Raw genomic sequence first — 13,767 nt, 5'->3', positions numbered from 1 at the left:
CATGGCCAATGGTCAGGGCTAATGGGAGGGCACCATGTTCACTCCCCATGAGTTAAAAGGAACAGATCCATTATCAGAGGAAAAAATGAGAGATAGCAATTCTAGTCCTCACCCTAAAGCATCCTCTGTACCACTGCTCTTCGGTTTGTGGGTCAGGAGGGACCCACAAGTGTGTCATGAGCAACTTGATCTCGGGTGGGTCACAGCAGAATCATAACCACCATTTTCTTTTTTCTGTATGGGATTTTTGTAAGGAAAAGTGGGGGACAATGCATAAAAGAGGATTGTAGCAGGTACACCTTGGTCGCATTTACAATGCATATTGCATTTACCAAGGTTTCCTTTTCTATACTTTCCTGATACCTGGCAAATGAGAAGCAAGCACAGGAAGATGAATATGTGTGATTAGAGAACTGGGTCCCATGTTGTAAGTTTCAGTTAAAGGTGGGTCTTGGGTTTGAAAAGGACTGCTACTCTTCATAATTCTCCTCTCCCTTTGGGGAAGGACTGTGGTTCAGTGGTAGAGCATCTCCTTTGCAAGCAGAAGGTCCCATGTTCAATCCTTGGTGTTTCCAAGTCTTAGTGTATGTAGCAGGGGTGGTCAACTCCCAAGAGATTGCAATCTACTCAGAGTTAAAAACTGACAGTGATCAACCCCATTTTTGGGGGTTCAGGTCAAAGTTGTTGAGCTTCTTTGTGGGGAGCCAGTGATCTACCACAGATGTCTGGTGATCTACCGGTAGATCACAATCTACCTGTTGGACGTGCCTGGTATATAGTATTGAGTTAGATGGACCAATGGTCTGAATCACTATAAGGCAGCTTCCCATGTTCCTGTGTTTGCTGGTGTGGGTTTTCAGATTAAACCACGCAGAGCATGTGGTAAAGTACATCTGACCCTCATTGGGATTTGAATGTCTAGATTAGATATTAGGTTCTGATAAATCAAGGCTAACGCTGCTGCTGCTGCCGCTGTTATTTATTAATCACCTTCCACATATATGTCTCAAGGTGATGTATAAATATAAGCAAAAAGGGAGAACAAAATAATTATAAACATCACAGAAAATAACAGCAGTCTTTTAAAAAAACCAACAACAACCCACAAATAAACATACAAATAGACGCCCCTGGCAGCATGAACTACACACTCCAAAACATAGGATTGTGGCTTTAAAGCCCTAACCTGTTTTGCTATCTCAAACGGTTGAGCATGTAGTTAAGTATTACTGTGCAGTGACATTTAAGTGTGTAGTCACATGTCCCTGAACAGACACAGGGTATCAATCTGGAAAAAGTTAGGTACAGCGCAAGACTGAAATCATAAACATCTTATGTAGAAGTACCCTCCCTTAAAAGAAATGGGATTTATTTCTGAGTAAATGAACCAGGCAACTCGGCTTAGATTTACTGTATCTGTGTGGGCATAGGTGTGTGTGGAGCCCAGTAGTGGCGTGGGGTCGAGCCCTGGGTTTAAACAAATAGATCTGCTGTCCTAATATGCATTTTAAACCCTCATGAAGATTCATGTTAGCAATTGAGATAGGTTTTTCATTATCTTAATCGTATTATCCTTTACAAAATGTGCTTTCAATGTGTGCATGTCAGCAGGCTCTCTATATAATCCATGCCTGTTTGCAAACATATGTGTTTATAACACATGCACAAACTTTCCTCCACATATTTCTATCAGTACAAAGTAATGTCTATATTTGTCAACACTGATATCATAATCTTCACTTATTCTAGTTTCTGTGCTTCATCATATCTAGTCTCTGGACTCTCTCTCTGGATTCCTCTTTCCTGAATATAAAAATGGTCAGATCACTTTGACCTGTGGTTTGTCATAGCACAGCATATTTGAATTTTGGCTGCCAGGTGTATTAAAAAGTCAACTCCACTCCCTTCCACTCAGTCTCAACAATTTTAGATATTAGAGATATTCAAAATGTTAGGTTGGCTGCTGTGGGTACCCTAGCTAATAACTGTTCACATTTGTGTCCTTCATGAATTCCTAGAGTCATTGATCATTCTCAGTTACATTACTGACCTCTACTGCTTCTGGTTTTGCAAGTAAACTTTGTTCTCTGTGTTAGTGTTCCACTTTCAATTATTAAAAATAAACATATTTAAAATATTTTACAGTTTTTAACCTTTTGTGCCCTTGCAATATCTCCATTGGGTAAATCTCTCCTATTGTCTGATAGGAGAGTGAGCCTATAAACCTTCAGGGATTTACACACAAGCTGGAAGCGCAAGCCAGTTTGATACACACACACACACACGTGGGTGTGTAACACAAAATGAATAATGCCTCATAGATAAAACAGGCATGAAACATAGCCACTCTTGCACTCATCTTTCACCTGTAGCTCCTAGAAGCTGTCAGTGTGCAACAGCAGCCACACCTCGGGAAATCGCTTTGACTGGCTGGCTAAACCAGGTGAGGGTAGCTGATGGGTCTCAAACCCTTGGTGAGTTAGGGACTCCCCCTGCATGCAAAGACAGCTTCCAGCAGTTTGAGTGGACAAGACCAATAGTGGGTCCAACTGTCAAAAAGGTGGCTTCTGTCTTGTGGGATATTTTTAGGAGAAGAAAAAGCTGAGGAGTAAACCCTACACAAATCCAGAGTGGAGTCCCTAAGACAGTTGGATGGCACCTTGTACAACTTCTGGCATCTCCTGCAGCCTAGCTGGTGCCAAACGTATTGCTCTGATTGCCTTTGGACCACATCAGCGAGGCCGAGAGGTGGGTCCAGGGCCATCATACACATTGCCCAGGCTTGCACCTCAAGGAGGTCACTTAGCTGCTGCTAACACAGCAATTTGACTTCACTTCCAGTGACATACTCCATTGTCTCTTGAGACTGACGGATGCCAACAGAAACAACAAAAGATAACCAGATAACCAGGAGCTCTGTGTCCAAAGTGGCATTATATTAGCCTCCAGAATTACAGCAGTAAACGGAATTTGACAAGGGTGCCGAGTGTATGTCTGTTAGACTAGAGAAATGTAGCTCATAAGGACTGGAGCATCTGCCAATATCACAGAGTGCTTGAGAGCTTATTCACACACATCAGTGACACTAAAGTCTTTCTCAGTTGCTGTAGCCTTTTAAGAATTCTGCTGAAGAGTTGGCAAATGATAGAGGATGCTTTAAGGCGATTATCTCCCAGTCATATTCTCTATCTTTCTCTTTCCCTTTCCTCCTCCGATGCATATACAGACATTTTCAAACTTCTCTGAAGTTTGCAATAGAATTCTTGGTTCAAAAACATACCAATAAATGTATTAAAAATAAATCTTTTGATGTAAAAAGGAATATTTTAGGGTAAAATACACACAAAAATGTATCTTGGGGGAAAATAGACATTAAAAACAATACACATTTTAAAGAAGTTTTAAAGAATTACAGATTGAGGTGGAAACATGATGGAATAGAATGGCAAAACGGACACTGACAAAGAACCAGGCTTTATCCACCTCAACTCTGGAGCAATGTTATGTCAGGGCTTCAGAGACATTGTGGGGAAATTAAAATGAAGCCACTTAGAGGAGTGTTGAGTTCAAGTGGCTATAGACAGCATTTTTAGTCAGTGGCTAGGTAAACAGTCGTCCTGAGGGCTCAGGCCATTGGCAACTGCCCAACAGCATTAACTGTGTCTAAGCATTGGTATTCGATTATTGGATCATGGTCCAGTTGGAGACCCTGCCTGAGCAAAGATGGGACATGCCAGGTGTATTAAGCACATCTTTTGGAGATAAGAAAGAGAGAGGTAGAGAAAGATGGAGAAAGAGAAGGTGAAAGAGAGAAAATGCAGTCTTGATAGATATGATGAACATAACAATATTGTATTAGATATGCACACATTAAAAGTGGGGTCTGTTTTTCATCTTAGGGTTATCACTGTGGTGGGCAGTAATCTAGAGGAGAGTGTTTTTTTAGGATGCCCAGACCAAACCATTGTGGTCACATAACAAAAATGTTAAAACATAATGCCTAGCTAAAAAATAATAACCCACTCTTGTCGAGTGGCTTATGAAAAAATTTGTCTATGCTGCAGTTAGAGGTCTGCCCTGACAAATGCTGCCAAAAATGATAATCTGTCTTTTAATCTTAAAATGTTTGATTTCAGTGATTCCTTGTTTTATGGTTACTTATTTCCTACTTCCATTAGAAGTTGTAAAATATTCAATTGAAGCAGTAGAACGTCATGTTGTCACATGACACTGCATTTAGAATAGCAGTGTAGCCTGCATATTGGCTTTGTTTTTTCTAGATTCTATGTGTGCTACCTGGTGCTAGTTTAGGACATCAGCTTGTCTTAGAGCCCTCTCTTTCATTTTTTAAATATAACATATCCTTGTCATTCCAAAGAGGAGGAAATGTGCAGATAGCATTCTGTCCAATTGTTTAATAAGAATAATGTTCTCTCCTGCCTTGCAGCCAGCAAGGGGAAACTACTGTTTAGGGAAGTTTTACATGTTTGATGTTTGTTGTTGTTGTTTATTAATAATATTCTGTTGGGAGCTGCCCAGAGTGGCTGGGGAAACCCAGCCAGATGGGTGGGGCATAAATAATAAGTTGTTGTTGTTGTTGTTGTTGTTGTTGTTGTTGTTACTGTTGTTACTGTTGTGATAGACATCAATTGACCAGTGGGGAAGCAGAGCTGAATCATGGTGGAAAACAATGTGATTTGAAATAAAATTCTCCTGGAGTAGCAATATATTCCCATAATTAAAACTACTCAGTATCCCTTTCTACATCTCTGACCATTGACTGTACTGATTGAGGCTGATGCGTGTTGTAGTCCAGAACACATGGAGGGCACCAAGTTGGGGAAGATAGGGATTTTGGTTCAGAAAGGTGGGACTGTTCAATAGGTAGTGGCGTCCTTGTGGGCCAAAATTTCCTACAAGGAATCAGTCCAATGTGTTAGGCTTCTCCATGCCCCTTCCAGATTTATGTGCTACACTTTCAATGTTTCAAGTGTGTGGAAATAAGTAATATAGTCTGGTCCCCGTCCCCATTGACCCGTGCAGTGTTTTATATTGTGGTCCAGTCTAAAGAATATGGCCAAGGATGCTTTAAAACCTTTGTGATAGGGTTAAGATTCACACGTCTCTTGCTTGTATGATATATGTTTCTCTGGTGGAGCTTGTGGGTTGCGTTGCATGTGGCACAATTGGTGGAATGATTGGGATATGGATGGACAACTAGAAAAGAGGTACAAAGTTCATTTTAAAATCCAAGTCAAAGTATCTGGTTTGTAATTATTTTGAAGGCTGGCTGAAATCTGTTACTCCGTACTACAGGTGTATGCAATTATTACCAACATTTTACTCTGCTAATTATGAAGCCATCAGATTTCCTCCTGACCAAGGCTATGCTTTACAAACACAGGGCTCATCCACACTTAGTTTTTGCCCCACACTTTCTAGGTACAGGTTTTCTCTTTAAAGCTTCATATCTGAGCACTCCCTCCCCCGACCCATTGCTTTTCCCAGGAAAACTTGCCATTTAACGCTGAATCAGAACAAAAGGCAATTCAGGTTATCTGTGGATTGCTGTTTGTTCCGATTTAGCAGTAAAGAGTAGGTTTTTACAGGGAAAGTGCTCCCCCCCCCAAAAAAAAACACACGCTCCGACATAGAGCTTTAAAAAGTGGACCTGTGCTTAGAAATGTGGCACAAAAGGAAGTCTGGATGGTTCCTAAAGAGAGATGACTTTGTTTTTGGTGCATAACTGCAGAAGGGTCATGGTTTAAGAGGGCAGTGAATAAGCTAAAATGGTCACATTTTCTCCTTTTGCATGACTGAGGAGCAGGTGCATGTACTGTTGAAGCAGCAGAAGCAGGGGACAGTAGGACGCACAAGCCTGCCATGTCTGTCCCCAGCAGAATTTGTTGGGCTCTCAGACTCAGAAAGGAAATGGAGGCAGAACAAATGAGAAAGACCACTCTTTCATGGCATGAGCCAACTTCCCCAGTTTTTGCGGTATGTGCCAGGAGCAAATGCACAACTATTAGAGGAAAATGCTAAATGAATGTGCTAGATTTGCATAATTAGCTAGCAGTTTGCATAATGTGCAAGTTAGGCTTTCCAAATTTGGGCGGCTGGGGTGCAGCAACCCTAAGTACATCATCTCGCATTAAAGGATACATGAATGGTGGGTTCCATTTGGCATGGTGGATCCTAAGTTGTGCAGGCCTGGCTTAGTTGCATCAGTTGCTTGCTGGGGAAGCGTAGCTGTTGCCGTGACAGTTCTAGTGCTAATGCAGAATTTGTTTTCCATAATACTGGGCTCTGTGAAGTTGCTGCTTGGCTTGTATTTTGAAAAGCATCACTGAAATACTTTGATTACCTTGTTTCTGGGCAAGGCCATTCCATTCATGTGGTCTTACCCTAACCTGTTCCAATGAGAGGTGTAATACCTCATGAATAGGCAAAGCAACATGATGTAGTACCCACTAGTATTGTTTAATATGAGCTATTTGGGGGGACTATTTAAGGTTTATTAATGTCCAGCCTCCTCACTTGTCCCTCAAGCTTTGGGCAGTTTACAATTTAAAGCTAATAGGTATTTAAATAAAAACTGATAAGCTTTAATGTCTAGCTTCCTTTCCTGTCCTTCAGGCTTGAGGCAATTTATAACTAATAAGCATTCTTATAAAACCAGGCTACTCTTTAAAAATTATCCTTAAACAAAGTGTATTAATGCTCATTAAATTGTTAAGTGTCCCAAGACTGAGGCATTGGAAAGGAGACTAGACTTTAAAAATAAATAAATGTTACCTTCCTATTTTTGGAAAGGGGCCACTTAATATGAGCTCCAAGCCAGGAAGTCCCTAGTTCAAAACTCACCTCAGCCTCAAACTCTCTAGGTGGCCTTAAGTGAGGCACCATTTTCTCAGCCCTTATTTGTAATATGTGGATAACAGTACTGGTTTACCTTACAGGGTTATTGTAAAGACTGCTGAGAAAATATAGCTGAAGCACTTTAATGCACTATATCAGTGCTGTTGGCAATACTCAAGCAACAAGCCAGTGATGAGATCAGGCCCAGTGTTAAGCACCCAGTATACTTGAGCAGCGGCAAGAGTCCACATGTCCTGGAAGAGTCCACCATTCCTCCCCTCCCCTTTCCCACCATCAATTGGGCCCCCCTAGGAGCATTGTGCTGGCACTGGCAGTGCCATGCAGGTGACAACACCGTTGGTGAGTGTGATGGCAAAACCTACCTATGAACTAGCCAGAATCCATGGAAAAATCTCTTGTGATGCTTTCAACAAAGCTATAAGTCATTCCCAGATGTTCTTCCAAATGAATGAAGATGCAGAATCTGCCAGAGAAACTGTTTGTTGTGAGTTGCATTCCCAGTTCCGCTCCCAGGGGAATGCTTGAAGGAAGGAAGTTTCTGATCCGTTCTACCTTTGAATTAACAGTCCATATGCTCATGTTAAGCATGAACATCATCATTAGCTCAGTAAACCATTGCGCTAAAGCATTTAATTAGAAATGACAATCCTCACCATATCAAGCATTTCTACAGTCTTCTAAAAATTACATCTAAGTTCATGCCATAATTTGAGCCAGAGCTCACTCTGAGACTTTTTTAGCGCCAGCTCTCAGTTGTGGAACATATGATTGCGTATTAACTCTTGGTTTGTGCCACTCTATAACCCTTTGGCATTAAGGGTCAGGTTTAAAGAAGTGGAAAGTAGAATACAAATGATTTAAGATTTGACATGGCAATTCATTTTTAGGGCCTCTGCTTTGAGTGTTCAGCCTGACACCTCCAATATTTAACTCTTCCCTAAGCAATTGCAATTCCATGGTCGTCATATGGATTATTGAATAACTGAGTAACTGACTGGGTGGATTATTGATTGTGTTTTAGTGAAGTCCTCAGAATGGCTCAAAATATTAATGAATTGCAATTAATACATTAAAAGCAATACACTCAAAACCAAGCAAACTATAAACAGACCACCTGGGGCAAGAGAGGGCAGCTGGTGTTTTTTGTGTCTGCTTCCCTCTCTCTATTGTTTATTTTAAAAATTAATTTATATCCTACCCTTCTTCCCAGAGGAGCCCATGGTGAGAAACACTGAGGTGATAAAACAGTTCAAATGTCTAAAAATGCCTAAAAGCAATTCCAATGCAGATGGAGACCAGGAAAGATTTTCACTTAAAAGGTTTGTCGAAAGAGGAAAGACTTCAGTTGGTGCCAAAAAGACAACAGAAATGGCACTAATCCTTCCCACAGTGCCTTACTACTGATTTACAAAATCTTGCCATTCAAGACTTGTCATTCCCTCCTTGAAACCCAACCAGAACAGTGATGAGGAAATGTTGGAGGTATCTAAGATCAGAAAAATAAGTCAGATCAGTTGCAATGTGGAGTCTTGAGAGTCTTCCAGACTTAGGTTGAAAATCAGTGTCCATTTGAAGTCTTCTTGTTTCACTCTGAGCTCCTCCAGGTTACTTGTTTATTGAGTTTTCATCTTGATTTGCTTGTACAAAGCTTGCATGGAAATTAGATTATAACCTGTCTTTATTGACCTTTTATTCTTATTTGTTCTTGAGAACAGTGTGTGACAATGAGCCTTCATCCTGCATTCATCATCATTTCTTTACGCAGTGTTTATACATCTTCCTATTAATAATTTGTTCACTCTGCATTTCAGTGCATTCTTTTTTAAAAGTGGATTTCTTGCACTAGGGCAACAGAATGGCTTAATCACTTTAATACAACAAGCCTAAAGTTCCCGGTATGCGTTTAAATCCCAGTCCACAATAGTGTCAGTCTGGAGGCATCCCCTTCTTCCACTGTTATCTAAACTGTCTCCAAGAAGTAGCCTGCTGAAACGTACTCCCCATGGCATATAAAAGGCTGGTTACAAGTGTTTGTCATCTGAAACTCTTTTTCAAAATAAAGGGATTCTGATTCCAGAGATTCCCAGGCTTTTTCAAAATGGTGGCCATCACAGCTCCTGAAGAGTAATTGTGATAAAGAAGCATTTACCAGGGCAAAAAGGACTAATCCAGTGTGCTGTGATGGATGGTGGGTGAGTCAGATTGGGAATAACAGATTCTGTTGTGACTGAAACCCAGAGTAACAGGACAGCACTAATTCTAAGCGCTAGCATAGAGCACATGTATATATTGTTTAGTAGAACAGAGGCAGCTGAGTTGGACAAGTTACTGCTTGCCTTCCTGTTCAGTGCAGAGAAATACAATTCTCTCCATCCCTAATATGGAGAAAAAAATAATACCCAATGTGAATCAGGGTGAGGGATTCCATATGAGATTGGAGAAACCGTTTTCAGTTCTAGCCAGGAACAGTTGCATGTGGGTGGCAGCTTATCACCAGCCTTGCCAATTTTAATCCAAATCCCAATTTTTGTCTCTCTCAGCTGCAGAGGAAAAGGTCTTCTCCATAGGCACTTTAATTTTCTGCAGAGGTTAATCGTGTAGTCAGTAGTGGCTCAGGGATTTAATCCCCCCTTGTTTAGCCCCTTGACAGAAGGTTTGTGTCCATTCTGAGGTCAGCAGAAGTGATGGAGAGATCAGCTTTCTTTGCACAGCACACTCTCTATATTTGCCCATGAATTTATTTGGGAGACTTTGAGCACATGCAATTCCTTCCCACATTTCTTCCTTTGGGGGATGAGGTGGCGTTGCATGTTGCAGTTAGGAGAAAGGGCTGTCGCTTGGGAACCCTAGCTCTGGTTATATCATTTCCCCACATAATTGTACTAAATTCTCAGCTCTGCAAATGCTAAGAGGCTTTTCTTTAGTTTAATGCTATGTGTAACAAAAACAGAGTGGGGGGGAATAGGAAGAATGTGGTGAAATGACTTTTAATTGTGGCTTTTAGATTATGACACCTATGAGAAAAAATAAGCCTCAGGAACTCTGAAAGTAATGGTCTACCATTTACTGGTGCTTTCTTCTATTTTAGATAAAATTATTTGAGCAATGTAAAGCAAGTGAGATGAAACATTTTTTGGACCAACAAATGTTTAAAATACGATGTTCTGTTTTTTGGCTGGGTGTCTGAGGTGGAGTAGGGGAAGACAGGGAGATTTCTGTGCCATGACTTCAGCCCATCTTATTCCATGACTTTGCAGAATTTTTTTCAGCTCCCAAAACTGAGTGGGAATGTTAGAACTGAGAAGTGCTGAAAAGTTGCAATGGATGAAAATTTCAGTCTCACTTGTATTGCTACAAATCAACATTTATTTATCACAGTCTTTTGCTCTTGACTGCATAGAATATAAAAAGTAATATGACCCCAGCTTATAGGACTTGCACTAGCTGCAATTCAAAAATTTTCTTTAAGTAACTGTGTAAGTAACATAGCTACCTTTGTGTGTGGGAGTACAGAAATTGTAGGATTGGAAGGTACACCAAGGGTCATCTAGTCCAACCCCCTGGGGATTGGAATTTTGGGTTCCTTTGACAAGGCATGCTACACCTGCCCCACTAAGACTGCATCCAGATAGTGGTGGTAGGTCTGCCACGGGGTGCATTGCAGGAAATTGGTCTTCAAATGTACATCAGGAGTACACTTATTGTTCATGAAGACAAGGACAGATTTAAAGTATGAGCAGTGTGAGAAAAGGGAGAGGCGGTTCAAGCAGTGCCTAAATCTGGGCTTCAACTTTGATATAAGATTTTAGATTAAAATGCTTTATCTCTTCATTTTTGTTGCCTGGTGTTCAGTCTACTAGACCACACCTTTGCCCTGTGGCACATTTGTTGTTTAGAAAACTCCTGCTGCGACTTCTGGCACTGTGTCTGAGCTTGGAGGCAAATAAGCAGATTTCCATGACAACACCTGCCTGTTCTTATTAAATCATACAGGGGGCCAAGCAATTCCAGAGTCAGAAAAGCTTCATATAACCTGTTCCCATTATGCATGTGGCATTTCATGCTAGCATATCTCCAGTGTGTGGTGCAATACATAAAGAACACTGACTGCTGTGCCAGAACAGAAAGGCATAGATGGCAGAATGAGATGGCATAGATAGGAGTAGAAATGGCATGTGGCTATGTGTGGACCCTTTCTGTGGTAGATATGAAAGTGTGGTTTTTAAATCAGAGAACAAATGAATATTTATTATGTACCATAAGTCATCACAGCAAGAAAGGGAATATGAATCAGAAAGTGGTGGTGACCCAATATGAGCCTTGGGAAAAACAAGATTTCCAACCCCCATTCCCAACAAATATTCTTACTGCATTGCTTCTGAATTCTGATTTGAAACTCGGGCAGCCATTCTGAAATATGACATAGTACTTATGAGGAATCCACTTATCCTTAAACAAAAGAGCATTAAATATATCCATATTCTTTCAAATTTCTCACGTCTATTTACATGGATTCTTGAAATATTTTGACCACTTTCTTGCACCAAACAAACAATTATTGTGACATTGTAGTTTTTTCACACCAATCCGTTTTCATTCTCCCAAGCAAAGCACTTATCTGCCTTTAGACTACAGAACCCATGCTGTGCAATCACAAGAAAACTGTTGATGTGTACAGCCTATTGTTTATGCTAGTTTAAAACAGTGCAAAGCATGATGCAATAGGCCACAAAAACCTTTAGAGTTTTTCCATAGTGCTGTATTATCTCTAGCCCCTACCCCAAAACAGTCAAGTGATAGGCCATTATTTATTACCTGCAACCTCATATCTTGTACCTTGGGAACTCCAAGAAAGCAAACAATCATAGCAGTTCTTAAACTGGTTGTTAAAATAATGCAGTTCTGAAAAATTCAGTCTGTCATCTTGATCCAATTGTATCCAAACATAGAAGAAAACCTTCTCCTTGGTCTCAGGAACTACCATGCAAAATTTGGTTGTGATATCTTGACAGATGTCCAGATACAAACAAACAACTTTCCGAAACGTGTATTAGATTTATTTATTTATTTTACAACTTCATGAACTGCTTCACAGCCTGAAGTCATCAAAGTGGCATACAACAAGATAAAAATGAAATGCAACACATACAAAACCTGCTAGTTCTATAAAAAAACAATAAAACCATTTCCATAAACTCTAAAGCAATACAACAATTCCTACAAAGTCTAAAAACAATACAACAATTTCTACAGATCTAAACTTAATGTTTGATAAGTGATTGGGTCACATAAAGCTTTCTTAAACAAAATTGTCCTCAGTATATGCATAAACATCATGATGCCAAAGTGCTAATCACTAATCCTACATCATGCATGGTCGGAAGACTTGCTGCCAGGAAGATTTTGGGGGAGGGAAGGAAGGGAATCCCAGTCAACATAGAATCATAGCATCAACCTCCCACGAAAATAAATATAATCAATTTTTTAAAGCAAATGGCCACAAAATGGTAGGGCTATGAGGAAGGAGCTGGTATTCACCTTTTTGAAAAAGAGATAAAAGCTCACACATTTGAGTGAGGCCATGTGGGAGCAATTAAATTCTTGATAATTAAACACTCTAAAATGGTGCAGATATTGGTGCGGTGGCTGGGAAACAGTTGTGTTCCACAAAGCATTCATAAATCTGGTGAGTGTGCTAGCAGGGGTGTGTGTTAAACATAACATTTTCCAAAGACAGAGTTGCAATTTAAATATCCCTGTAAGCAGAAATGCATCATTAAAAGGATACATGGCTTCTGCATATTTGAGGGGCAGCTGTACAATTTTTTTCCTACCAAAAATTACAAGAGAAAAAGGCCCAAATGGTTCTTTGTTACATATGGCACTTTCATTCCTGGGAGCAGAACTTCACAATGAGAATCTTGACACTTTGAAAGCTTTCTAGTTTATCAATCCTTAATTCCAGTATGCTTCACCCTAGTCCAATTGGCCTCACTTTTCCTGTCTCCCATCTGATCAGAGTTATCAGCATATGAAAAGCTGTGAGCCATTTTGTCAGCCAAGGAGAAAGGCAGTTTGGGAAGAGTGAGCGAATAGTGAAGGGCCACACTTCAGACTTGAAGTCTGTTAGAAGCTGGATAGCTGCCTCTGTGTTTTGTGGGGGCTTTTGCGCATAAAGTCAGCACCACAGACATCAAGATATGGAATAGCAAAAGATGTCAACAATAATATGGCAGCCCCTTTTCATTCCTAAGGGGTTTTTAAAATCTGCATTTACAGCTGCTAGCAAAGTTCCCAGAGGAAGGCTCACCCTCCTCCTTAAATTGCACTATATTTATACTGAACTCTGAAAAGGACTTTTGCTTATTCCCCTTTCTGCCTCAATTAGCTTCATGAATTTGCTTCACTTGATTAACCGCTGTGGTATAAGCACACTGCATGCCACAACTCGGAAGAAGCCTTAAGCATCTCCAGCAGGTTCCACAGGGGACATTCTAGCCCCCCAGAGTGTTCCTTGAGATGCCTGTGCAGAACCCATGTGATACACACTAAAGCCAACTGCTTCAGAAGGACAATTAAGAGACCATCAGGGAAGTGGGAAGTGCTTTGAAATGCTGCCATATGGCTCATCAGAATGGATCCTCTTTCCTCACAGCCCATGCCTTCAAGGGAAGTGCCATGACTCAGTGGTGCATGATTTGCATGGAAAATACCCCTGGGTTCAACTCCCAGCATCTCTACATATTGCTGCGGGAGCTCCCTGCCTGAAATGCTGGAGAACTACTGCCAGTCAGTGCAGACAGTGCTTTGCTAGATGGACCCAATGGTTAGACTCAATGTACGGCAGTATCCTATATTCCTAATGCTTTGTGAACTGGCCAATGTATC

General features: G+C 40.7%; 2 protein-coding genes across 3 annotated transcripts in view; one reads left to right on the top strand and one right to left on the bottom strand.

The window, feature by feature from the left end:
• The window catches only part of CACNA2D4 (calcium voltage-gated channel auxiliary subunit alpha2delta 4), a 166,854-nt gene that overhangs the window by 112,520 nt on the left and 40,567 nt on the right, over positions 1–13,767 (top strand). The window lies entirely within an intron of this gene.
• The window catches only part of LRTM2 (leucine rich repeats and transmembrane domains 2), a 29,065-nt gene that overhangs the window by 11,967 nt on the left and 3,331 nt on the right, over positions 1–13,767 (bottom strand). The window contains exon 1 of one of the 2 annotated variants that reach the window (XM_083572385.1): positions 113–197. The exons of the other annotated variant lie outside the window; for it this stretch is intronic. Coding sequence (XP_083428511.1) covers positions 113–178 — 66 coding nt within the window. The 5' untranslated portion in view covers positions 179–197. Of the gene's footprint in view, positions 1–112; positions 198–13,767 lie in introns of those variants that run through there. 2 annotated transcript variants of the gene reach the window in all.

The sequence above is a fragment of the Podarcis filfolensis genome, assembly GCF_964270895.1.
Source record: "Podarcis filfolensis genome assembly, chromosome: 10".
Lineage (NCBI taxonomy): Eukaryota > Metazoa > Chordata > Lepidosauria > Squamata > Lacertidae > Podarcis > Podarcis filfolensis.
This window is presented reverse-complemented; position numbering and strand designations above follow the sequence as displayed.